Here is a 24,949-nt window from a genome sequence, read left to right as displayed (position 1 = left end):
AGGAGGTGGACAGTCTCATCCCCACGGTGCCGTGGACACTGGGGACCCGGAGAGGTGGCCTGGCACACTTGGGGCCACACAGCTTGTGAACAGTAAGGCGTTTTTGTCCCCAGACGTGTTTCTCTGCTCGGAGGGACTCAATGAAATGTGGCAGAGGGGCGGGGGAGAGGAGGCCCGGCGCTATATTTATGCATTTCCTGGCCCGTGAGGTTAAAAAGTTAACGGGAACGGAAGAAGTAAGTAAACGACTGACTGCCTGGGCCGCCCGGGGTCTCCTGATTCCCAGGTTTGCAGCCGGCTTCTTCTCAGTTTCATGCAGGTTGGGTTGAAAGATCAAGGGTGTTCACTGAGGCTGTCAGGATGCGAGGTAGGGAGCAGCACTGGGCCTGGGTCAGGTTACTTAACAAGTAATTAATGAGAAATGATGATTAGCTAGCAATGCTTTGATCTCCCACCTTGGCTCCCGCAGAGCCGGGTCCTCTCCTGGAAGTGATTAGGCGCCGTGAGGTCATTTCTGATGTGGCGTCTTTCAAATCAAAGATGCTACTGAATCACCATCCGTCACCGTGCACTTGATTGGCTGTTTCCTCCGGCGGTGATGGGTTTGTTTGATCCGGCTGCACTCTGGCCGCTTCCTTTTATGACCAGGTGGCGGGATTTTGGGGGCGGGGGGGGGGGCCCTGTCTGTGACCTTAGCACCGAGCCCAGAGAATTGAGCTTATTTTGAAGCCCGACCTGTGAACTCAGGAGCCGGTTGACCTTGTGCTCGATAGCCAGACCCTGGGGCCGGGCCAGCTTGCCGGTTCGTTCCCGGGAAGGAAACCGAGGAAGGGGGGAGGCCGGGCTTCGGCTGCCTGTGGAAAGAGAGCCTGCTGAAGCGTCCTGCTTCTTAATCCATTATCTCTAGTGGCCAAAGCAGGCTGCCACTTGAATTTCAATTATTGGCAATTTCTTTGGAGGGCAGGAGCAGCGAGGCTGGCCTGTGTGTGAGCAGGTACCGTGGCTGGGGGCGTGGGGACAGCCCTCTTCAGCAGGTACTGGGTCAGCTTCCTCACGAGGATGTCAGGGGGCTACACAGGAACCGCGGGAGGAAGCGACACGCACACGCCTGATGTGTGTGTCACCCTCAGCTCGGCTCTGCCGTCTCTTTCCCCTTCCTCCGAAGTTGATCATTTAGATCTGGGAGGCGACACGTCGGGGGGGGGGGGGCCTCGGGAGTGACAAGGCCTTTCCCGGAAGGAGAGGCACAAAACTCGTTCCATGCGCTTCCTGTTCCTACTCGGCCCCCGATTCCTGTCACCGCCGGAGTCATGAAGTGGGTGTGCAGTTGGCCAGGAGAATGACTGCCATCGTGTCATCTCTGCAGGGCCAGGTGGCTTCCTAGACAGGCAGCGTGGTCCAGCGAGGACCGGCCCGCAGGCATCAGCTCTGTCTGGGGAACAAGCGAAGGAAATGCAGCTTCCTGGGCCCCACCCCGGACACTGTGAGGTGGTGGGGGGTGGGCGGGGCCCGGGAATCTGCACGTTCGAAGTGCTTTGCGGGTGATTCTCATGCACGACTAGGATAAGCTCCGGGGTCAGGCGCATCTGGGCATCGAACCCTAGCTCTGCCGCTGAGCTCACATGGAAAAGGGGCTAATAACGCTTTCCTGCGAGGTGCTGTCTGTAAGATACCTCAATAGCAGGTCATCAGTCACTGATAGCAATTAAATGGGTTTTTGCAAAGACGGTTTCTAAGTCGGCGACATCACCCTGAATCTGTCCCCCAGAAGGCGGGTGGTTTTCTCAGTAGAAATGGAGGACACAGAAGGAAGAACTGGGAGCAGAGAAGGGGGCGAGCGGTGCAGGGACTTTTCCATCCCGAAGTTATTGTTGGCGGGCGCTAAAACTCAATTTCCAGCAAGGGTCCGAACGGCTTCATTTCCCTGCGGTGGTCGCGGGCTGTGCCGAAACGGCTGGTTTCAGAACATGCTTCGGACCCCTTTCTCCCTTCCCTGAAGGGGGAAGTCCTAGGCCCTGTGAGCTGGGGAGGGTGACTGTTGCCTTAGAATGTGCCACTGGGGGACGGGGGGGGGGAGGGGGGAGCAGGAGGTTGAGGCAGCTCCCGTGATGGGCCAGGGTGGGAGGAGAGGGTGTGGATTCCACCCTCCCGGGAGCAGGAAAGAGCCGTCCCTGAGGGTGGGCCCAGGTGACGCTCAACAACAGGGAGGAGGGTGCCGTGAGGGGAATCAAGTAAAACGTAGCCCTGTCTGGGATCCCCAGGGTTCTCCTAAAGGACAGCTCGGGCTTTTGTAGAGCCCAGAGTTCAGCAGGATCCCTTGCGTGGAGCAGATACCTTCGATAAAAGAATGCCCACAAAAGATGGTCTGTAAAAAAAAAAAGAAAAAAAAAAAAAAGATGGTCTGTGCATTCTGAGCAGTTGTTCACAGAATCAACGACAGAGGAGTCCAGTTGACCGAAAAATTGTTGGTGGTTCGGGGATGCCAGTTTCTTACAAGCCGGGACCAAGTCTCTGGCCGGTTTACGTGAGCTCCGATTCCAAAATTGGTTAGTGGCCGAACCATAGGACAAGGGTCCCCGTCAGAGCCCCCCCACGGCCCCTTTAGTGGAGTGGACTGCAGCCAGGAAGTGGACGTTTCTGGCCACAGCACCTGCGGGATCCAGGCAGGATGGAGCCGTAGCAGCTTTACCTGCTGGCTTTTGTAAGAGCTGGAGTCGCCTTCTCCCCGTGGCTTCACACCGTCCTCCTTCTCTCTGCGTCTGTTTCCAAATTCCCTCTTTTTGTGAGGACACCCTGATGACCTCATTTTAACCGAGTCACCTCTGTGAAGACCCTGTCTCCTAATACGGTCACATTCTGGGGGTAGGGCTTCATCAAAGGAATTGGGGGGGGGGGGAAATACAGTTCAGCCGAGAACCCTGTTATCACACCTTCCGTGACCCTCTGTCTTTAAAGTTATCTCCCAGGTCCCTATCCTGGCCTCGGGTCTTCAACCATAGCTCTGTCTTAGGATCTGCGGATGTCTGTCTCTCTTCCTTGCAGGGGAACTGAGCTACTCCCTCGTTCCCATTTACTTGCCAACCTGGGTCTTTACCCCTTTTTGGGGGGTGGTCCTATTTCCCCGCGTACAAATTCTCCACCTCTGGGCCCAACCGAATTCCTTCTTCGCCAGGAAGCTTCCTGACTGGGTGTTTTCTAGTTGCACCCCCAGCCTCCCTGTCCAGCCTTGTCCGGGCTGCTCTGTGGGCTGCGTCAGAAATCAAAGGGCACCCTGGCCTCTCTGGCTCCTGGTTGGGTTCAGCCATTGGGAGGGACCGGTAGGAGGATGGAGCCTGGGAGCAGAGAGAGGCTGGGGGATTCATTCTCCCTGCGTCCTCCCCACGGGGTCCTGGCAGGTTGGCGGTTTCCTTCCGGTGAGACCACCGCTCCTCTTCCATGGCCTTCTCCAGCTCTTCTCTTTGTTCCTAGTGACCATTCCCACCCCGAGCCCATTGGCCAAAGGGAGGTAACCGCTTATCACTGTCTGCAGCTCAGGGTGCGTCTCCATGCCTTGTTGGTGTCTCTAACCCGACTGCACTCTGCTCTGTGTATTGAGCCTCTGCTGAAGTTTTCTCCGTGAACCTGGTGGGAGGCAGCTGGGGTGCCATCCATTTCCTGCCAAGATCGTGTCTGATTTACTCCCCGGTTTCTCTCTCCACTGGATGTCCACATTCTGCTCTGAATTTTGTTGCCTGTCTGCCCTAAGCCGCCACTAGCTTCTTGAGACTGAAGCTCGCCTGTTAATTTTTTTCTTTTTAAAAAATGTATTTTTATTGATTTCAGAGAGGAAGGGAGAGGGAGAGAGAGAGACATCAATGATGAGAGGGGGTCATTGATTGGCTGCCTCCTGCACGCCCCCCTACTGGGGATCGAGCCCTGCAACTTGGGCATGTGCTCTTGACCGGAATCGAACCTGAGACCCTTCAGTCCACAGGCCTATGCTCTATCCACTGAGCCAAACCAGCTAGGGCTGGGGCTGTGAATTCTTTATGTATTTTTGTATCCTGTCTTGCATGATTGATCCCAGATAGCAAGGGCCTGGGAAATGTGTGTTGAGTGAATGAACTTGATAGCAAGGTCTTCCTAGAGCTTCTAAAAGATAACGTTGTGTTCAATCCCTTTCAGTCACTTTGATCTCCAAATGTCCCCCCCTCTCCCCAGGCCTCCCTTTGGTGAGAGGAAGTGCCTCTCCTTACTTTACCTTTTGTTTCCACTCCCACTAAGAAGGGCTCCTTGGCACTCCCTAGACCCTTTTCTCCCTGAAATGTAGGCCTTTCTCCCACCGACTTAGGGAGATCCTGTCTCACCTGGAATTGTGCAGCCATCACCTGTATCGTTGCACAGCCACTGCACTGGAACTTTCAGACAGCGTTCAGCCGAAATAACCTGTAATTAAAGTCTGCAGCCCAGGATTTCTTCCTTCGTCTGATAGCCTGCTTAGCTGTCTGTGTTAATAATGCCAACGCCGTTCTTGGAAAGCACTTGCAGTGTTGAGGGCTCCTGCCTTCGGTGGAGTAATTAGAAAGCCAGGCCGGCGCCGGAAGTGATGGAGGGCCATGATCACGGTTATATTTCTGGAATAATGGCCTGTCCTTCCGTCTTTTCTCTTTGTCAAATGCCATCGTATATTTTCCCCGTTGAAAGGAGGACACTTGGTCACTGACACTGGGAGTAAGTTGTTCTGTTCTTTTCCCCCGCTTCTCTATAATTTGGCTCTGTTAGAAAGATGGATGGAGGTGCTACCAAATGATGTCAGGCAATCTTTCTCCAAAGTCAGCTGATCTAGAGAAAAAGGCATGATTAGGTGAATACAGGTGAAATATTCACATTGTTTAATTTTGCTTTCGTGTCACAAAGGTGGGAAGGGCAAGTATATTTGTTGGGACAAAGAAAGCAGGTGGGTACCCCTGAAACTAATACAAAATAATATTGAATGTGAACTGTGATTGAGAAATAAAATTTTTTTTTAAAGTAGTGGGAAGTGAAAGTAATAGTAACACCTGCTCTAACCCACTGGCTTTCTCACCGATGAATGTAAAGGACTGAACAGCGACGCACTTTGCAGGAGTTCAGCAGATAACTTCACTGGGACACTTGGGTCGCTTCCCTCCCTGTCCTGTGTAAGTAATGCTGCCGTGAACACGAGTGTACAAACATCTTTTTGAGCCCTTACTGGCAATTCTTTTGGGTATATATACCCGGAAATGGAATTGCTGGATCATATAGAAATTGTATGTTTACTTTTTTTTGAGGAATTGCCACACCGTTTTCCACAGCAGCAGCACCATTTTAAAAATATATATTTTTATTGATTTCAGAGAGGAAGGGAGAGGGAGAGAGACAGAAACATCAATGATGAGAGAGAATCATCGATTGGCTGCCTGCTGCCCGCCCCTCACTGGGGATCGAGCCCACAACCCAGGCATGTGTCCCTGACTGGAATCGAACTCCGAACCCTTCGGTCGGAAGGCCAACACTCTATCCACTGAGCCAAACCAGCCAGGGCAGCAGCACCATTTTTCATTCCCGCTAACAGTACAGAGGGGTTCCAGATCCCCCACGTCCTCGCCAACACTTGTTATTCTCTGTTTTTTGTTATTGTTTTTTAAGTAGCCATCCTAATGGGTATTATTTCTGTTTGACTCACTTTATTTTGTATGCTGAAGCATTGTTTAGAAAATTACAGATGTTCGTGATAATTCTGCCTCTAAATACTTACACTTGCCTCTCTGAAAAAGAAGGAAAATTTCTGCATAGCCAAAATAACGTGATTACCCCCTAACAAAGCTGATAATTCCTTAATGCCACCTAACGCCTGGTCATCCTGGTCATGTTCAGATTTCCCAAATGATCCTTCATAAAAGCTGCACCGCCCAACCCAGGATCCAACCCCAGACCACACATTGAATCTGTTCTGAATCCTCTCGCTTCATCCAGACCTTCCTTAGGATGGCGCTTTGTGGGAAGATGGAAGGAACCCTGTGGGCTGCAGAGCATCTTGTTTTGTGCATGTGTCTGATGCTGCCTGGTGCTGTCATTTAGCTTCTTCCCTCTCTTGTAATTTCTGTAAATTAGGCATTAGAGCTAAAGGCTTGGTAAGATTAAAATCATAGTTAGCGATTAAGGTGGTGTGGTCTGATCCTTCCCCCCCATTACTCAGTTATGTTCGTCCATCTTTCTCCTGTAGAATAATCTGGAAGGCGATGCCTTGGCCCCTTGCTTCCCTCCGCCATTCACTGGTTTCAACACTAGATGACCATTCTTTCCTGTATCCGTTTTACCAGGAGATGCGGAGTGAATTTGCCGGCATCCTCTCCCAAGCTTTCCCTCATCCATCAGGGTTGCCCTTCTCTAGAGTCTCCCCCCCGCCCCGCCCCCCGAAAAGGCAGCGTTCATGCTTATTCTGTCCCTTTAAAGACTAATTTTCAAAGGAAGGAGTCCGTTTAATGGCAGCTTCACATGGTGACAGATGAGTTTTTGTCAGGCCTTTTCTATTCTGAGTGTCATGATAAACTCATGGATTTTCATAGATCCAGGAGGATTTCAAAGGCAAATTGGCCCGCTGGAGATAAGCCGTTTTTGAAGAAAAGCAAGAATGGTACCTGAAGAGAGGCCCATGGCAGCTGTGAGTGTGTGTGTGTGTGTGTGTGTGTGTGTGTGTGTGTGCGTGCGTGTGCGTGTGTGTGTGTGTGTGTTCCCCCATCCACTCTCCCAGCCACGCGAGAGCGAGCGTTTGCATTCACATTTGCCAGGCATGCATCCCTAAGTGAAAGGCATGAAAGTTTAGCCAGAGCCCATCAGTGACTGTTAGCAGCTCATAGAAGATGTGATTCAACTCTCTCCTTGGTTTGATTAGTTTCAACACGCCCCCGGGGTGTAGGGCCACCATTCCCAACCAGGTTACCTTTTAGGGATAGGAGTTAAGATCACTCTTAAGAGATGGCTGTTATATACACGTTTCCATTTAGGTAAAGTTCACCTAACATAAAAGTAACCATTTTAGCCCTGGTCGGTGTGACAGTTGGAGCATTGTCCTGTGCACCAAAAGGTGGTGAGTTCGATTCCCGGTTAGGGCACATACCCAGGTTTCAGGTTCTGTCCCCGTTGGGGCAAGTGCGGGAGGCAACCGATTAATGTTTCTCTCTCATCTCAATTTTTCTTTCCCTCCCTCTCCTTCCCTCCCTCTCCCTTTCTCTCCCTCTTTCTCTCCCTTCCTTCTTCTCTCCCTCCCTCCTTCCCTCCCTTCTCTCTCTAAAAATCAATAAAAAATAACCTTTCAGAAAAAAGAAGTTTATTGATTTTTATTATTTTTTTAAAAAATATATATATTTTTATTGATTTCAGAGAGGAAGGGAGAGAGAGAGGAGAGAGAGATAGAAACATCAACGATGAGAGAGAATCATTAATTGAGCCTGCAAGCTGGGAATGTGTCCTGAAAGGTTGAACTGGCAACCCTTCTGTGCATGGTACAACACCCAACCAATTGAGCCGCACTGGCCAGGGCAAAAAACACACACCACAGGAACAAAACATTTTTAAGTGAGCAGTTCAGTGACATTTAGTACATTCACGATGTTGTGCAACCACCACCTCTGTCTAAATTTCAAGATAATTTCAGAACTCCAAAAAGAAACCCTGTACCCATTATCCATCACTTCCCATTCCCCCCTCCCCCCCCCCTCGCCCCAAACACCCCTCAGCCCCTGGCAACCACCAGTCTATTTTCTCTCTCAATGGGCTTACCTATTCTGGACATGTCCTATAGATGGACTCATATAATATGTGGCCCTTTGTGTGCGGCTTCTTGCACTTAGCCTCGTGTTTTCAAGGTTTATCCACATTGTAGCAGGTGGCAGTGCTTCACCCCTTTTTGTGGTGGAGTAACATTCCCCTGTCTGGGAAGACCGGATTTTGCTTGCTCGTTCATCACTGGATGGAATTTGGGTCGTTTCCACATTTTGGCCATTGTGAGCAGAGCTGCTGTCGGTGGTGGACATACTTTTACCTCTTTACTGTCTGCTTCCTCATCCCATTTTGCGTCATCTTTGGGTTTGGTCTTTTCTCTTTTGCATGTAAGTTCCATACACAGAACTTTATACCCTGTTTCTCCCAAGTCTTTCTTTGGCAGGTGGTGGGATAGACAGTGTGATGACTGGTTTCATGCCAGGAAACCAAGGTGTGTGTGTGTGTGTGTAGGGGTAGATTTGGCCTTGTTATAAAAAATGTTTTTAAATTACAAAAGTCCTGGTTTTAGGAAGTATGCTGGCGTTTTATGCATTTTTATTTTTTAAATATGTTTTTATTGATTTTTAGAGACAGAGGAAAGGAGAGGGAGAGAGAGGAGGAGAGAAACATCGCTGTGAGAGAGAAACATCAATCAGCTGCCTCCTGCATGTACCCCAGCCAAGGATCGAGTCCACAACCTGTGCGTGTACCCTGACCAGGAATCAAACTGGCAACCTTTCGGTACATGGGACGATGCTCAACCAACTGGAAGCCACAGGGGCCAGCGCGTTTCATGCATTTTTAGCTCCTTTTACTTTCCAGGGTTCGTGGGGAGAGTGGTTTGTCTAATGAATCCATTTGTTTCATCTGAATTCTCTGAGCGCTCAGCCTTAGCCTGGATTTTTGTGGGGAAATAAATAGAGGAGGGAAATAACTAAGGTCAGTGAATGAATTGGAAATGGGTGGATGGTGGGAAAACATTTCTCAGGTCAGTGCCATTCACCTGTTAAACTAGTTAATTTTTTAAAAATCCTATGCACAGTCACAAATCTTCCAGTGACGGTGAATACTTATTGGTTGATTTGGGTAGTGTAAGGAGACGTTATTAGGAGAGGAACCCCTTTTCACAGGAAGTTCTGTCTGTTGCAAGGGCCTATATGACAAATATACTTAGTTTGTAAATGCTCATGGAATGACTGTCCCCGGGGGAAGGGGGGGGGGGGGAGAATGGGGAGATAAAATGTAACTAAACAACATCAATAATTTCCTTAACAGAAATCACTGCCGCCTTTTTGTCACTCAGGCATTCTCTGAACCGTAGTTTTATCCAGGCAACCCTGCAATCAGCCCTAAGTTGCTATGTGACACTAGGCAAAAATTCCTCCTATTTACATTTTATTAGAAAAACAACTCTCCAAAAGCCCTCCTTTTGCCGTTCGGGGGAGAACCTACTGAAGAACAGAGAGAGAGAGAGAGAGAGAGAGAGAGAGAGAGAGAGAGAGGGAGACAAGTGGTGGAGTGACAGTAACGTAACTGAAGCATGCATTCTCTATTGCTTGTTAAGCATGAAAAAAAATACTTGCATTAAGAAGCGGCCCCTTGGCATGCCTGCTTTGTCATCTCTGTTCCCTCCTTAGGGGCAGGTTGACAAGCGGTGTCCCTTGGTTCAGGAGAGTGCCGGCCCGTTCTCTTTTCCTGCCCTGATCCTCTAGAAAGTGATGTTCCCAGGCTGTAGCCATGCCCTCTGTGGCATGGGCACACGGAAAGGGGCCACATGCAGGAGAGACCCTCGCCCTAGGGGAACCCAGAGTCCAGAGGGCACTTGCCGAGCGAGCGTGCCCTTTTCCCTTCCCCGTTCCTGGGAGTGGGGATGGGGAGATAGATTTCTGCCACCTTTTGCCTTAGCTCCCTGCCTGTCCTCACCCTGGGTCAGCCTGCAATGCCCTGAGGTGGCTACGTCTGGGCACAATCTCTCAGCAATAGGGGTCATTCCTGGTGTCTCATGATCCAACAGGTCGACCAGAAAATTAAATGACACTCAGAGAGAAAGCAGGGACATGGGTGAGGACTGTGATCCAGGCGGACTTGGCATCTATCTATTTTTATTTCCTCACCACTTGGTGAAAGTTCTGGATCCTCTGGCTCGGGCAAGCGCCAACTGCCCGGTGGCATCAGCTTTGGAGAGCACTTTCTAAGAATGTAAGCCTAGGCCAGGAGGGTGTTCACTTCTTAGGGTCACTGAAAGATGAGGTTCAGCTCTGGGCTGGTGGCTCAGTTGGTTGGAGCATCGTCCCATACCCTGAAAGGTCATCGGTTCGATTCCCAGTCAGGGCACATACCTAGGTTGAGGGTTTGATCCCCGGGGCAGGGCGTGTATGGGAGGCAACAGATGGATGTTTCTCTCACATTGATGTTTCTCTCTCCCTCCCTCTCTCTCTAAAAGTCAATAAAAGCATGTCCTCGGGTGAGGATTAAAAAAAAAGAAGAAGAGGAAGAAAGATGAGATCCAGAGGGAGGGAAAATGAGCCTAAGGCACGAAGTAAAGGCTGAATTTTAAGGTGGCAGATTTACCGGGCAAGGGCTGGTGTGATATGTTTTATATCCAATCCAGGCCACTATTCATACAAAACAAATGTTGGATAATTGTGTGCACCAGTTAGCTAAAGGAAACAATTGTGAAAAATATAAGATACTCAGAACAGACACGTTTCAGTAAAGAGCAAGTCCGCTGGGATTTTTCCCCATAGTGTCAGTGGGTGTGTACATTTCAGACAGACTTTAAGATCCACTCTGTAAGACAGGCATCCCTGTTTATTCACTCTTGCCGACTCCCCGCTAGAAGCCTCCTGAGTTTTATTTACAAGTTCTGTGCCACACGTTCTGCCTTCCTTGAAAGGCCAGGCCATGACCCGCCTGTGGGTCCCTTCTGTTCTCACAGTGGATTTCTCAGCCAGTGGCCTGAGCGTGAATTAACAGTTGGAGGACATTGAAGAGGTGAGCAGATTTCACAGCGAATGGGGGCTCTTTCTGGGGAAAGCCTCCGATCTCTTTAGGGAAGGCCATGTCTCGGGTTCGAGGACATCAGGTCCTGGTCCCAGAGCTTGTTTGTCCTCTGCTGGGCAAACCTTCCCATTTTACAGATGAAGAACCTGAGCAGGTACAGGTCTGCATATTCAGTGTCACGTTGGGCATCCCTACTTAGGTGATGAGTAGGCCGGCTGCTAGGCTGTCTTTCTGCTCCTCAGCTTGGGTTGAGCTGTGGTCTGGATTCTGACAGCATTGCCCACTATAGCCAAGGGTCGGGAGTTCCTCCTCCATCAGAGTAAGGGCAGCTGGTGTAAGTGCCCATAGATTTTTATTTATTTTTTAAAATTAATCTCCATCTGGCTTTACAGTAACAATTTTCTGCAGGAGTGGGCTGCTTTTGGAGTAAACACTAGGAACCTTTACAGTTCAGAAACCCACACCTTCTGGGCCAGCCCGGTAGTTGCCAGTCCCCAAGGACAGAGCGCATTCAGGGGTTCTCTCCGGTAGCCTCCACGTCTGGGGCTCGATCTGAACTCCCATCTGCACCACCCCACATTCACAGCTAATTCCCTCTCCACTTGGAAAAGCAAACCTGAGGGCAGAGAGGGCAGAGTCAGGGAGAAATGGGCCCCCAGATCGATTCCAGGCCAGCGGGCCTGCAAGCTGTGGGCGCGGGGTTCTCGGGTTCGCGGACATCAGGTCCTGGTCCCAGAGCTTGTGCAAACCCGGAGCCCGGGTGTCCGCCTTCGGGGGCGCAGGGACCGTGCCTGGCGTCGCGTGCAGGGTTGTTCCCCATTGGCCCCTGCACCCCGAGACTCCCACGGGACGCCCCGCAGGACCACACAAAAGACCCCACCCCAGGTCGGGCGTGCATTTCCTGTTAGATTGGCGGCGGCGTGCAGCCAGCCACCGGTGTGTATCCCGGGGCGCACGGGCCGGGCGGGGCACGGGGCACGCCCCCACGCAGCCCCAGTCCGCGCGAGGGCCGCCCTCTGCGGGTCCGCCCCCGTGTCACCGCAGGCTGGGCTCCCTTTGTGTGCGGCCTGAGAGCCGCGGCCGCGCCATTGGCCCGCCGGCCCGGGGGGCCAGCCCCTTCCTGGCTCGCCTCATGCATATGCATGAGCGCCCGGCCCTCCCTCCCCTCCCCGGCCCCTCCCCGCCCCCTCCCGCGCGGGCGTGCGAGGCGCGCGGCGCGGCTCCCTCCTCGCGGCGCGGGAGCCCGAGCCCGAGCCCGAGCCCGGGCGAGCCGAGCCTGCTCCGGGCGGGCGGCGGTGGCGGCGGCGGCGCTCCAGCCATGTCAGCGCGCGCGAGCCTGGGCCCACCATGAGCCATGGCCATGTCCGTGAGCGCCGAGGACGACGACTATGAATCGGAGCCGGACCAGGTCAGGGGCCCGGGGTGGGGCTGAGGGAGGGACCCGCCACCCGACCTCCAGACCGACCGACTGACGCGCCCTGGGCGGCCGCGACGCCACCCCGCCGCGATCAGGAGAAAGTTTTGCAGCCGCTGCCGGTGGTGCCGCCAGGGCCGGGCCCGAGCGGGGCGGAGAGGAGCGCGGCAGGCCGGCGGGCGCCCCGGGCCCCGCAGCCGGCCCGGGCAGGGGGCGTGTGCGAGTGGCTGTGCGCCGGGGTGGCCGGCCGTGCCGCGGGGACAATGTGGGCCTCGCCGTCGGGCGGGCCCTGCCAGGCGCCGGCCCGGGCCCGCGGGCAAGTTGCGGGCGCCGGCGCGCGGGCGGTCGGCCGGGGCGCGCCGCGCCCTCCCCTCGCGCCCTCGCCTGCGGCCCACGCGCGTGCCGGCCGCCCCGGGCGCACCCGGACCTGCGGGCGCCGGCGCCTCCCTCCTTAACGTTCGCAAAGTTGCATCGGGACCCTCGGCCTCGGGGCTGGAGGACGCCGCGGCCCGGAGGGTGGGCGGTCGGGGCCCGTGGGCCCGACGGCCCGAGCTTTTGTCTGGGCGCTGCGCGCCCGCCGCCCGCCGTGGGCCGACGAGACAGGAGGGAGACAGGAAGGGGTGCGAGCCGCGGCCGGCGCGGGGAATCCGGAACCGGCGAGTGCGCTTCGCGGCAGAGGACGCGGCAGAGGAAGCCGTGACCCCAGATGGCAGTCTTTGGCCTCCGCTGGGTTTAGAAGGGAAAGCAACCTCTCTTGGGAGCAGGGGGGAGAAATCTGTGTGTAAAACAAAAGCCCTGGGTGTGTTTATAGCGTGAATTCACTCCGGGAAGATTCGCGTTTGGGAAGCGGGGGAAGAAAGTGGAGGTTTTACGAAGTATAATCTGTACAGTATTTGAACCAGGACACAAGCGAGGTAGACCTGTCCCCGAGAATTAAGCTTTGGATGGTTGCGTTGTCCTGGGACTGGGTGAGTAAGGTGCTTGTTTATAATCCTCGGTGTATTTCCGTGATGAGATAAAGATGTTTGGGGATGTTCAGGCCTAGATGTAGGACGTTTTATCCTTCCATTAGGCGTGATTGAGGAAGTACTGTCTAGGTTGCACTGAAGTCATATCACACGTTCTTGAGTGGCTTTACTTAGCAGAGACGAAGTTAAATTGTACGGTTTTTCTCAGTTTGGCTGGGTATTCTTCAGGCACACGTACCTTAGGGAGATGTTCCTGAGTCTCCCTGGTTTTATGAATTGGACTAACTCAGAGGCGCAACCCAAGTGGTTTGAAGGAGCTTGGAACTTTTATCAGTCAGTGGCGATGTCAGTGAATGGCTCTCATATTCTGGCTGCTGAGTTCACACCGCAACTCGAGGTTTGAAGATTTCCGTTCAGTTTGGGTGTACCTAATCCCTGCCCACCGTTGGCCGTTTCTGTGGCCTCTGGTCATGCATAAGACACTTGACACAGGGTGCTGCGCTTCGGTGTTTCAGGACCCAGGTTCCTGTTACCTGTTTTGGTTTTGTTTTTTAATTTGGCCACTCTCTCTGGCCTTCGATAGATAGAATCTTTGACACTGCATGAGGCAAGACTTGGTATGTCTCTGGGCTTACAACCACGTTGGCAGCTCCTGCCACTCCTGAGAGAGACCTCCACCCAGAGAGGACCTGGACGCCTGCCGCCAGATTTTGTTTGCCTCCTTCTCAGTCAGCCCGTGTGGCCCTTGGAGTTACCAGCCATGGAAGTTCGCGAGGTTGCGGTGTTCACGCTAAGATGATCTTTCCCCCACACACATGCATTGAGGGAGAAGACCTCCAAGCCAGGTCCATGGGCAACAGGTTTTTCTGTAGTCCTCACAGCGAAAATGGTTGTCAGCTAAGATAACCAGCGTTGGGAACACTCTAAGCTATGGCTCACCTGCCTCGAGCCTTCCTACCTCTTCCTCATCAGTTTTTGTTTTCCTTCCAGTCCCGGGATTTCTTGGGCCTGCGTAGAAGAGTGGCTTCCTCCAAAGACCTCCAAGGCAGGTGTTTCCAAATGAAAGCCAGAGTCTCCAGGTTGCAGGTTCTAAACCCCACTCTGTAAAATCAGTCTCCTTCATGGAGGGCTCCTCCACCCCACCCTGCCAGAATGGGCTGGCACCACAGGAGAGGCCCTTCATGAGAAGGCGTGGGAGACCTGGCGTGTGGGTGTGCAGGTGTACTTGCTCACCTGCTTTGTGAAAGGACCCAGCGGAGGCCCTGCTGGGAAGTTCCAGTGGCCCAGTCCATCCATCCCTGCAGCTGCGCCGAGCCCCTCACCCCCACCCCTCATCTGAATTTTCCTGCTCTCCGGGGAAAAGTGCTCGTCTCTCATCCCCACCCAAGGCAGGTGTCCAGTTCTGGGGACCATCGGGCTTCCTTAGGCCTGTTCTGCTGGCCTGGCCTGTCTGTCCCGTGCCTTCCCTCTGCTCCCGATGTCAGGCCTGTGGGACCAGAGCAAGGGGGGAATGGTGAGTGGAAGGAGACCCCTCCCACACTCTTACCAATGATCACCTTAGTCTGGGCCTTCTCCCATCGGCTTCATTTGCTTTTCCAGTGCAGCATGTGTCTGAAAATTCTTCTGCTCTGCTTTTCAGTTTGAGGAGATGCCCCTTAAAGAAGGGCTTGTTAGTGAGAAGAATTCTTGTTCCATCTTGGGTGTTTTGTTTGTTTGTTTTTTTACCCCTGAAGTGAAAACAGTTTTATTCCTTAAAAAAAATGTTTTTATTGATTTCAGAGAGAGGAAGGGAGAGAGGGATAGAAACATCAATGAGAATCATCAATCGGCTGCCTCCTGCACGCCCCCTACTGGGGATGGAGTCTGCAACACAGGCATGAGCCCTAACCGGAATCAGACCGTGACCCCTTGGTTCCTGGGTCGATGCTCAACCACTGAGCCATACTGGCTGGACTTATTTCTTTTTTTAAAATAAAAATGATTATTGCTTGTTTAAAGAGATGAATAATAGAAATTTATGAAGAAATATTTCATAAATTTATGCAGCCCTAATCACTGTTACTCATTATAGCTTCCATATATATATGTATATATATAGATATATTGATATAGATATATAGATATTGATATATTGATATATTGGTATCAGAGAGGAAGGAAGAGGGAGAGAGAGATAGAAACTTCCATGATGAGAGCGAATCATGGATCGGCTGCCTCCTGCAAGTCCCCCACTGTGGTTCGAACCCACAACCCAGGCATGTGCCCTTGACCGGAATCGAACCTGGAAACTTTCAGTCCGCAGGCCAACGCTCTATCCACTGAGCCAAACCGGCTAGGGCTCATTATAGCTTCTTAATGACATTTTAAGACGGGGTCCTTGAATCTTCCTGAAATGATATACGGAAGTTTTGAGACTGTGCTTACGTGTATTTCCTGGGGAGAAGGTCTTTAGCTTTCCTCAAACTCTCCAGAAACCCATCTCCTGGCTTCTGGTACCTTGTGTTTTTTTGTTTGTTTGTGTTTTGTTTTTCTATCTCTTGCTCCTTATCCTCAGCATGTAAACAGACTGAAGCCTTCCCTGGGGTCTATAGGTGATGGTTAAGGGGCCTCTGGTGCTGCTGAAATCCATCTTTTCCTGGAATGTCCATTATGCTCCAAGATTTGGGGGCAGCTATAATGTTGACGTAAATCTGTTATGCAGTAGAATGTAACATTAGCATGACGGAGGAATGCCACTGCCCTGGGGAGCCTGTGGCTGCCCCTTGTGGGGCTACCTGGCAGTGTGCTGCTGCGAGGGTAGTTTGGTGGGAAACTGTCTCAATTGTGAAAACATCCACCCAGGCCCAAGTTTCATCATTTTTCTCACTGACTCCCCTTGACAATTGCAACTCTGGCCAGCTCTCTCCTCGAAACTGTTCCCTGGCTCGGGGATGCCACACCGCCGGCTGCCGTGCCTGCCGTTCTGACCGTTCAGCGGCTTGCTCTTTGTCACCTGACCCTTGGATGTTTCTAGTCTTGAAGGTACTGCTCAGGACCCTCTTTTCACTCTGCCCGTTCTGCCCGGACAACCTCCTGGCCTTAGACTAGTTTACCGCTATTGCCGATTCCCAGCTGTGTGTGTGTCCGCTCCGGTCCCTCCTGCCTGCTGGCCACTTTCCTTGGATGCCCCGTGGGTTCCTCACCTCCCGCAGCGGAGCCACTGTTCTCGGTCTTCTCCTAAGCTCCTTGCTCTCTTGTTGCTCAAGCCAGAAACCTCCAGGTTTTTCAGGACTCTGCCTGCCTGCCCACCCCACGTTCCCTCAGCCTCCCGGGTCTTCTAACACTGGGTCAGCTTCTAAAATACCTCCTGAGTCATCCCCTCCTCTCATGCCTTCTATGGCGCCTGCTCGTGCCTTCATAATCTTCAGCTGGGCTGCTTGCTGTGGGATCCTCGTCTCATCTCCCTGCCTTTCGTCTCACCCACTGCCCAGAAAGCACTCCCCACATTCTTGCCGGAACCCGATCGTGTTGCTCCTGCATGTCAAGCCCTTTGACTACCCTCCTAGGGGCCACCCTTTCTCATGTGGCACACGAGGTCCTGCTGGGATAGGCTTCTGCCACCTCAGGGCTGCCCGTCAGCAGCCATATCAAGCGATTCCTTCAATGTGTCGTGCTGTTTCACATCTCTATCTTACTCTTCCTTCTGCCTAGAATATCCACTCCCTGACCCCACCCCTCCCCCTGGCCTGCAGAGTCCTAGTCCCCCTCCAAGACTCTCTGCAGTCACCACCTCCTGCGTCTGCGACACTTTTCCCAACCTCCCTTCCCAGGGAAATGAGGCATTTCTCCTGGGACCCGCACACCAGAGTGCAGGCTTCTGAGCCACTGTCTGGGTTCCTATCTCGGCTTCTCCTGGATCTCTCATTTGTCAGTGCTGTGGCTTTGGGGAAGGTTACTTAACTATGCTGTCCCTCAGTTTCCTCACTGCTAAATAGAAACAATGATTCCCACCTCATTGATTATTGATACAAATGTTGAAAAGAGTAATTACTTCAGTAGATGTTAGCTTTTGATATTCTCATCATCATGTTGCATTGCGTTCATGTGGTTACAGTCTATATCCCTCCTACCTCTCTCCCCCGCCCCCCCCCCCCCCAACCCAGGCTGTAGCGCTTTTGAGAGTTGTGAACAGCTCTTACTCATCTTTGTAATTCCAGCCTTGAATATGGCACATAACTCATAGCCTGAAAACACTTGGGTAGGTAGGTGGGTGAATGTGTGAGTGAGGGGGTTAATGAACAAGTCTCACGTGCGCATCACATATTCTATTGACGAGTGGTGTTCAACATCTTTTTAAAAAAATACATTTATTGATTTCAGATAGGAAAGGAGAGGGAGAGAGAGAAACATTAATAATGAGAGAGAATCATTGATTGATTGATTGATTGGCTGCCTCCTGCACACCCCCTACTGGCGATCGAGTCCACAACCCGGGCATGTGCCCTGACCTGGAATCCAACCATGACCTCCTGGTTCATAGGTTGAGCCACACCGGCATGGGCTTGAACCTCTTTTCCTGTGCTTATTGCCTACTTGTTTGTCTGTTTTGGAGAACTATCTAAATCCTTTGCCCATTTTTAATTTGGGATTTTTTTTTTTTAAATTGTTGAGTTGTTCGAGTTCTTTATGTATTCTGGGTACCAGCTTCTTTCCAGATACATGATTTGCAAGTATTTTCTCCCATTCTGTGCTCTTTTTCATTTTATAGAACTCTTTAAGCACAACCGCTTTTAAGTTTGAAGTCCAGCTTAGCTTTTTTTTGAAGTCCATCTTATCTTTTTTCTTTTATTGCCTGTGCCTTTGGCATCATCCAGAAAACCCTTGCCTAATCCAAGGCCATGAAGATTTATCCTTAAGCTTTCTTCGAAGAGTTTTATTGTTTTTAGCTCTTGCATTTAGATCTTCAACCCCTGTTTTAGTTAGTTTTTATATATAGTGTGAGGTAGGGGTCTAACTTTATTTTTTTTTGCTTACGGATATCCATTTGTTGAAAAGACCCTCATGCCCGGCCAGCATGGCTCAGTGGTTGAGTGTCAACCTATGAACCAGGAGGTCATGGGTTCGATTCCTAGTCAGAGCACATGCCCAGGTTGTGGGCTCTATCCCCAGGAGGAGGGCATTCAGGAGGCGGCCGATCACTGATTCTCTCTCATCATTGATGTCTCTATCTCCGTCTCCCTTCCTCTCTGAAATCAATAAAAATATATTTAAAAAAAAAAGAAAAGACCCTCCCCTCCCCCCGCCCTGAACAGTCTTGACATCTTTGTTAAAACTTGCGGCAGCAGCCGCGTTTCCAGTTTGATTTGGCAGCCAGCTCGAGGGGTCGGAATTAAGGTCCTCAGATCAGCGGCTCCTTACACCTCTTCTTTTGAGGCCTTATCTTTCATTTGCTCTGTCATTTTTTGGGATGTCTCAGCTGCCATTCGAGATCCAGACGGGCTTGCTTTTTCCATAGATTAGAAAAATGCTTCTTGCGATAGGAATGTGCTTTGGAAAGTACGGGAAGGTGGGCTTGTTTCACATCCTGGCTCCGGGACTCTGGCTGGATTGACCCAATGTTTTTTTCCGAGGGACACTGAGCTTGTGGCCAGTGAGGCCACAGGCCTGGCTCAGCGGCTGTTTATACCTGCCATTCCTGAGTGGGAGGGGAGAGGCCTATTTGGATCTTGGAATTTTTAAAATTTTGTTTATTCAGTTCTTCACCAAAGAAGCTAGTCCTTGGAAGTTGGCCCCTGCGCTGCCCTCTCCACCTGACTGGAAGCTCTGGATCACACCCGCCTGGTTGCTCATGTTGTGATGATTTGAAGAGTGCGTTGTTCGCAGGGGGTGTACTCTGTATCAGAATGTGTTCCGCGCTGTGAAGAGAGGGAGAAACCGGCCTGGTTTCCATTTCTCTGGACGTACATGTGCTTCTCTGCACCTCCTGTTGGCGCCCACCACACTAAGGGCGTCGAGGAACTAGCTGTGAACTCCTCCCAGGGGCGTGTGGACTCTGGGGGTCTCTCACCCTCTTTGCCTTTAGTCCTAGTCTGAAGTGTTCAGAGCATGGCTTGAGGGCATGCACAGCCTCTGCTGACTCCACGGCCATGGGCAAGCCACCTCCAGCTCCAGTTTCCTCATCTGAACAGCAGCATCTCATCGGGTTATTATTGGGAAAATTAGGGAATATCATATGTGAAATATGAGCACAATAGTGCATACTCAGCAGATAGCCACCTTCTCTGCTCTCACCGTCCTTGTCATTGCTTAGTGTTTAGGTCCACGGTCCCTTACGTTCCATTCTCAAATCCAAAGGCTCTGAAAACGGATCTTTTTTTTTTTTTTTTTAACTGCTCCTCTGGCAGCAAGACCGGACCTGCACACTATGTAGGCCAATTTGGCATTATCGCTGCGAAATGTGCACCTCGGGGGCGGCCCAGGCCGTCCTGGGATGTTGGGTAAGGACAGTGCAAGGAGACCGTGAGACCCTTTGCTGCTCAGAGGAAGAGTAACCGGTGTGAGGCTGCCCCGGAGGGGGGGCAGGCCTGACTGGTGTGGCTTTGTGGGAGATGAGGACAAAGGGGTCGGTGGAGCTGGGTGTAGCATCCCCCCCTTTCCCCTGTGGAGTCCAGAGCAAGTTGAGCTGGATTAAGATCAGAGCAGCAGCACCTCGGGGAGTGGGCCCCACAGTTGTCAGAGGCCTTGCGGTCTCCTCGAATGCTACAGGCTGCTGGGAAAATAAACCCGAGGGAAGGATCCACTCGGGTGTCCATGCCCAAAGGTGGGTGGGGGTCAGGGTATGGGAGATTTTCAGCTCCGAAGGGGCCGCTACCCAGCAGAAGAAAATCGATGAGGGTGAGGCTTTATTCGCGGAGCAAGGTGCACCGTTTGTCTTCCTGACGTGGTTGTACGTTTCTAGGCAGTCCCGGGGGAGGTGCGTGTCATGGGAGGGTAGGGAGGGCCTCAGCACAGCCGTGGTCCTGTGACCAGCAATTCAAATGCAAAGGCTGGACCTGGACGGAAGCTTTCTGAGCTGGCGGAGAAGGGGCTTTGAGTATTGACTGCCATTTAGATCTGATAGTTTGGGGATGAGTCATGGTCTCTCTGACAGAGGGGTGAACCACTCTCCAGCAAACCCGTGCTTAGACAAGACACACTCAGCATCCTGGTCCTTCCCTCTTCCGATCGTAGGTAGACGGGGGACCTCAGCAGATAGCGTCCCCCGGGGGCTGACCAGCAGCTCCACCACAGGTTCTCATCTGCAGGAGGCTCGGCTGGTGGCCAGCATGCAAGGACCTCTGCACAGGACACTGGCGCGTTCACGGTTTAGCATGTAATCTACCTGCCTGTTTCCTTCTGAGTCACGGGGGAGGAAGGGTTTGGAGCCCATTTCGAGAAGGTCTCAGAAGCCAGGGCTCCTTGGGGTTACTGTCTCGTTCTCCTGGGGTCTGTTTGGTTTATTGAGCACATTCTGTGTCCATCGTCTTGTGGAAGGAAAGCGGTGACAAGACACCCTTGATCCCTGCCTTCCTGAGCCCCTGGTCCCAGAGGGAAGGCCTGCTGACAGGCAGGGACGATAAGTGCTGCGAGGGGCCCCGTGCAGGGTGGTCAGGGAGCCCCGTGGGAAGAGAGCCGTGTGTGACTGGGGCCTGCAGGAAGAGCAGGCGTTAGCCACGTGGAGTGGGGAGGGTGTTCCTGCAACAGGGAACAGGCTGACCGCGGGGCCCTGTGCGGCCTCTCTGGGGAAGCACAGTCACAGGGCCTGTCCTCCAGCGTGGGGCCACGGGAGGGTCGAGCCAGGGCGTCGGTCAGAAGCCGGAGCGGCCGCTGAGTTAGGTTCCTGAGGCTGCCATACGAAGAACCACAACTGGGTGGTTTAAAGCAACAGCAACTTGAGTCTCTCACAGCTCGGAGGCCCGAAGCCTGGCATCAAGGTGTGGACGGGGCCAGGCCTGCTCCCCGGGCTCTAGGGGAGGATCCTGCCGCATCTCGTCCAGCTTCGGGCGCCGACTGGCATTTCTCGGCTCCTCGAGGCATCGCTCCCGCCACGTGGCCGTCTTCTCCCGGTGTCTTCACGCAGGCTCCCTCGGGGCTGGGTCCACATTGCCCCCTTGTAGGAGGACACCAGTCAGGGTGGGTTCGGGCCCATCCCAATGACTTGGCTTTCATTCGGTTGCCTCTGTAAAGGCCCTGTTTGCACGTAAGGTCCCATTCTGAGGTCCCGGGGTTACACGCTGACATATATATATATATTTTTTTTTGTGGTGGGGCGGGGATACAAATCAACCTGTCATGCCGTCTGCTGGGGGTCTGGCCCGCCCTGCAGCCTCGCATTTCACCGGTCCTGTGTGTTCTCCTGCAGAACCGGGCCATAGGGAGGCCCAAAGGGAAGCTGGGCCCCGCCTCCGCGGTGAAGTTGGCCGCCAACCGGGCCACAGCGGGAGCTCGCCGGCGCCGGACGCGATGCCGCAAGTGCGAGGCCTGCCTGCGGACCGAGTGCGGAGAGTGCCACTTCTGCAAGGACATGAAGAAGTTCGGGGGCCCCGGGCGGATGAAGCAGAGCTGCATCATGCGGCAGTGCATCGCGGTGAGTGGGCGAGAGGGGCCTCCGGCGCTCCAGGACCCGGCCCTCCTCTGCAGTAGGCCCCGCGCCCCTCTGCGCCAGGCCGGGTGGTTTCTCTGCTTAAAGAGAAGGCTCCCGCAGCAGCAGCTCCTGAGAGACGCGCCCTCTGGAAAGCAAGGGGCTCCGATGAGTGCTGTTTTCAAATCCCACAGGGCAGGGCTTCCTGCCGAGTGCTCAGGCCCCTTTTCCTTCATCGTCTGATGGTCTTACACCTCCTTCCTTCCCTAGATGGCCCGGTGCTTTGAAGTCTCTGCCATTAGCGCGGTTAGGGCAGCCTCTCCTGTCTGTGACCCCGTTGCCAGCATTTATGATCCAGTTCACGGAGGCCCTCCCTTCCTTCCTGTCCTACCTTCAAAGTCGGAGGTCTGGGTGGAAGGTCAGTGCTCCTCCTGAAGGGGCAGCCCCGGAGAAAGGGCTGATTTATGGGGCTCTGGGCTGCCGCAGAGCCTGGCCAGCCCCCCAGACCGCCTGCCTCCCCTCGCCTCAGGCGGTGCCCCAAGACAGGTCAGGGGACACAGACTCTGACAACTTGGCGTGTCCCATGGTCTGCCTGTGGGTTCCCTCCTGCACACACCCACACAGTCTGCCTTCCCCGGGGTCCTCCCTGTGGGGATAGTGATGTCTGCTCAGGCGGAGGGACAGGATCCTGGGCAAGCTTCTCCGAAGGCCCAGCCTGGCATCCGCGAGCCTGCTGTGCCCTCCACACCCGGGGCACCTTCCCCTGTCCCTCCACATGCTCACACTGAGTTTTGTTTTTAATTGTGAAAAATACATAACAAAATTTACAATTTTAACTTTTGAGTTTTTTGGGGGGCAAAATAAATATATTTTTGTGCTATATTCAATACATATGTATAAAGTTTTTTTTGCATAAGAAACATTTTATTCGTACTTAAACTTACTAAAAGTCAGTAAGCTCCAATAAATTATCACAATATATTTTCACTTTCTTTTTTTAAAATTTTATTGTTACTTGTATTTATTTCCTATACAAACAGGCAAAAATCCACTCCCCAATCCACACAACCAAATAAACAGATATATCAATTTCAGTGCACAAATAAAACATTTTTCTTCTGATCAAACAGGTGGTTTATGTTGTTCATCAGTTATTTTTTATCTCATTTTTTATAAACGTTTTTGGGGGGATTTTTAAAATATAGTTTACATTCACTATTTTGTATATTGGTTTCAGGTGTACAGCATAGTGGTTAGACAATCATCTGCTTTACACAGTGTTCCCCCTGATATTTCCAGTACCCATCTGGCCCTGTATATAGTTAGCACAGTATTATTGACTATATTTCCTATGCTGTACTTCACATCCCCATCATTTTAGCCAGTTTTAAGCGTATAGTACAGTCCTATAACCTATATGCCCATTGTTGTGAAACTGATCTCTGGGACTTTTTCATCTTGCCAAATGGAAACTCTGTCTCCATTAAACCACAACTCCTCTTTGCCCCTCCCACCCGCCAGCCCCTGGCAGCCACCTCTCTGCTTCTCAGCAGGACTCCTTTAGACACTGCGTGTGAGTGGAATCCCACAGGGCTTCTCCCTCAGGGACTGGCTTATTTCATTCAGCACAATCCTCTGAAGGCTCATCCAGGCTGTAGCCTGTGATGGGATTTCATTCTTTTTAAAGGCTGCATGATATTCCATTGTGTTATCTACTGCACTTTCCTCATCCTTTCATCTGTCCTTGGACATTAAAGTTGCTTCCACTTCTGTGGTTAATGATGCTGCGATGAGCGTGAGTGTGCCGATACCTGCTTTTTAAGTTTTTGAGGAACCTCCACACTGGTTTTCATAGTGGCTGCGCCGTTTCACATTCCCACTTGGATTGTTTGTATTTTTGTTGTTGAAGTGGGAGTCCTTCGTATACTTTGGACATTATTTATTCACATAAATGATGTGTAAATATTTCCTCCCTTCCATAGGTTGCCTTTTCCCTCTGTTGATTATTTCCTTTGCTGTGCAGAAGTTTTTAAGTCTCATTGCTTCTGTTTTTGTTACATGTACCCAGGTCATGTGAATGGGTTCCAGGGAGTTTGAGATCCCCCTTGAAGTTAAATACAGATTTGTACCCGTGTGCATGCGTGGGTGCATTTTTGTAGAGAGGTTGTCCATGTGACTTGTTGTGTTCTGTCAGGATTTGAGAGGTTGTCTGTAGAGACTGTTGTTTTTGAAAACAGTGTCGCCTAAAACTTGGTGTGTTGGCCATGACCCAGGACTGTCTCTCCTTTTTAGCCTTGTTTTTTCTCTTCCACCCTCTCCCTCCCGCCCAGTGTCCCAGGCCCAGTTAGGGGAAACCTGTCTCTGCTATCACCTATTCTATATATATATATATATATATATATATATATATATATATATATTATTGATTTCAGAGAGGGAGGGAGAGGGAGATAGAGCCCTAGCCGGTTTGGCTCAGTGGATAGAGTGTCGGTCCTGCGGACTGAAGGGTCCTCCCTGGCCCAGGCCCTAGTCGGGGCTCCTGCAGGAGGCAACTGATTGATGTGTTTCTCTCACATCAATATTTCTCTGTCTTTCCCTCTCTCTTCTAAAAATCAATGAAAAAATATCTTGGTGAGGATTAAAAAAGAGAGAGAGAAAAAAAACCATCAATGATGAGAGAGAATCATCAACAGGCTGCCTCCTACATACCCCACACTGGGGATTGAACCTGCAGCCTGGGTATGTGCCCTGACCAGGAATCGAACCATGACCTCCTGGTTCATAGGTCGACGCTCAACCACTGAGCCACGCCAGCCAGGCCTATCACCTATTCTATCACCTATTCAGTTCTGGTTCTAGTCCGGTACCTGGCACAGTCAGTGCTGGTTGAAGGAAACCTCACATTGATGTGTCTCCTCCTTCCCACCCTGATGGGGCTTTTGGAACTGATTGCAAATGCAGGCTTGGCCTGACTGGGAGGTATGGGGGAGGCTTCTTACTCTTCTTCCAGCCCCTCCACTTGGTCGGGATGTTTTATCCACCCGTCTTCCCTTTCTAGGCCTTCTCTCTCCATGTGCCAGAGCCTCCTCTTCCCACAGAGGCCTTCCCGTTGCCGCCTCTCCACGAGGCTTCCTTCCCCGCAGACTTGATCCCTTCCCAGAGTCCAGCACCATCTCCAGCCCCTGGGCTTCCTCTCCTGGC

General features: G+C 52.1%; 1 protein-coding gene across 1 annotated transcript in view; it reads left to right on the top strand.

Moving 5' to 3' along the window:
* Nucleotides 1-24,949, top strand: part of KDM2B (lysine demethylase 2B) — a 91,073-nt gene that overhangs the window by 56,169 nt on the left and 9,955 nt on the right. The window contains exon 13 of the mRNA XM_054712644.1: nucleotides 21,530-21,754. Coding sequence (XP_054568619.1) covers nucleotides 21,530-21,754 — 225 coding nt within the window. The remainder of the gene's footprint in view (nucleotides 1-21,529; nucleotides 21,755-24,949) is intronic.

Source organism: Eptesicus fuscus, chromosome 23, assembly GCF_027574615.1.
Source record: "Eptesicus fuscus isolate TK198812 chromosome 23, DD_ASM_mEF_20220401, whole genome shotgun sequence".
Lineage (NCBI taxonomy): Eukaryota > Metazoa > Chordata > Mammalia > Chiroptera > Vespertilionidae > Eptesicus > Eptesicus fuscus.
Note: the sequence above shows the minus strand (reverse complement) of the source record. Positions and strands in the feature narration are given on the sequence as shown.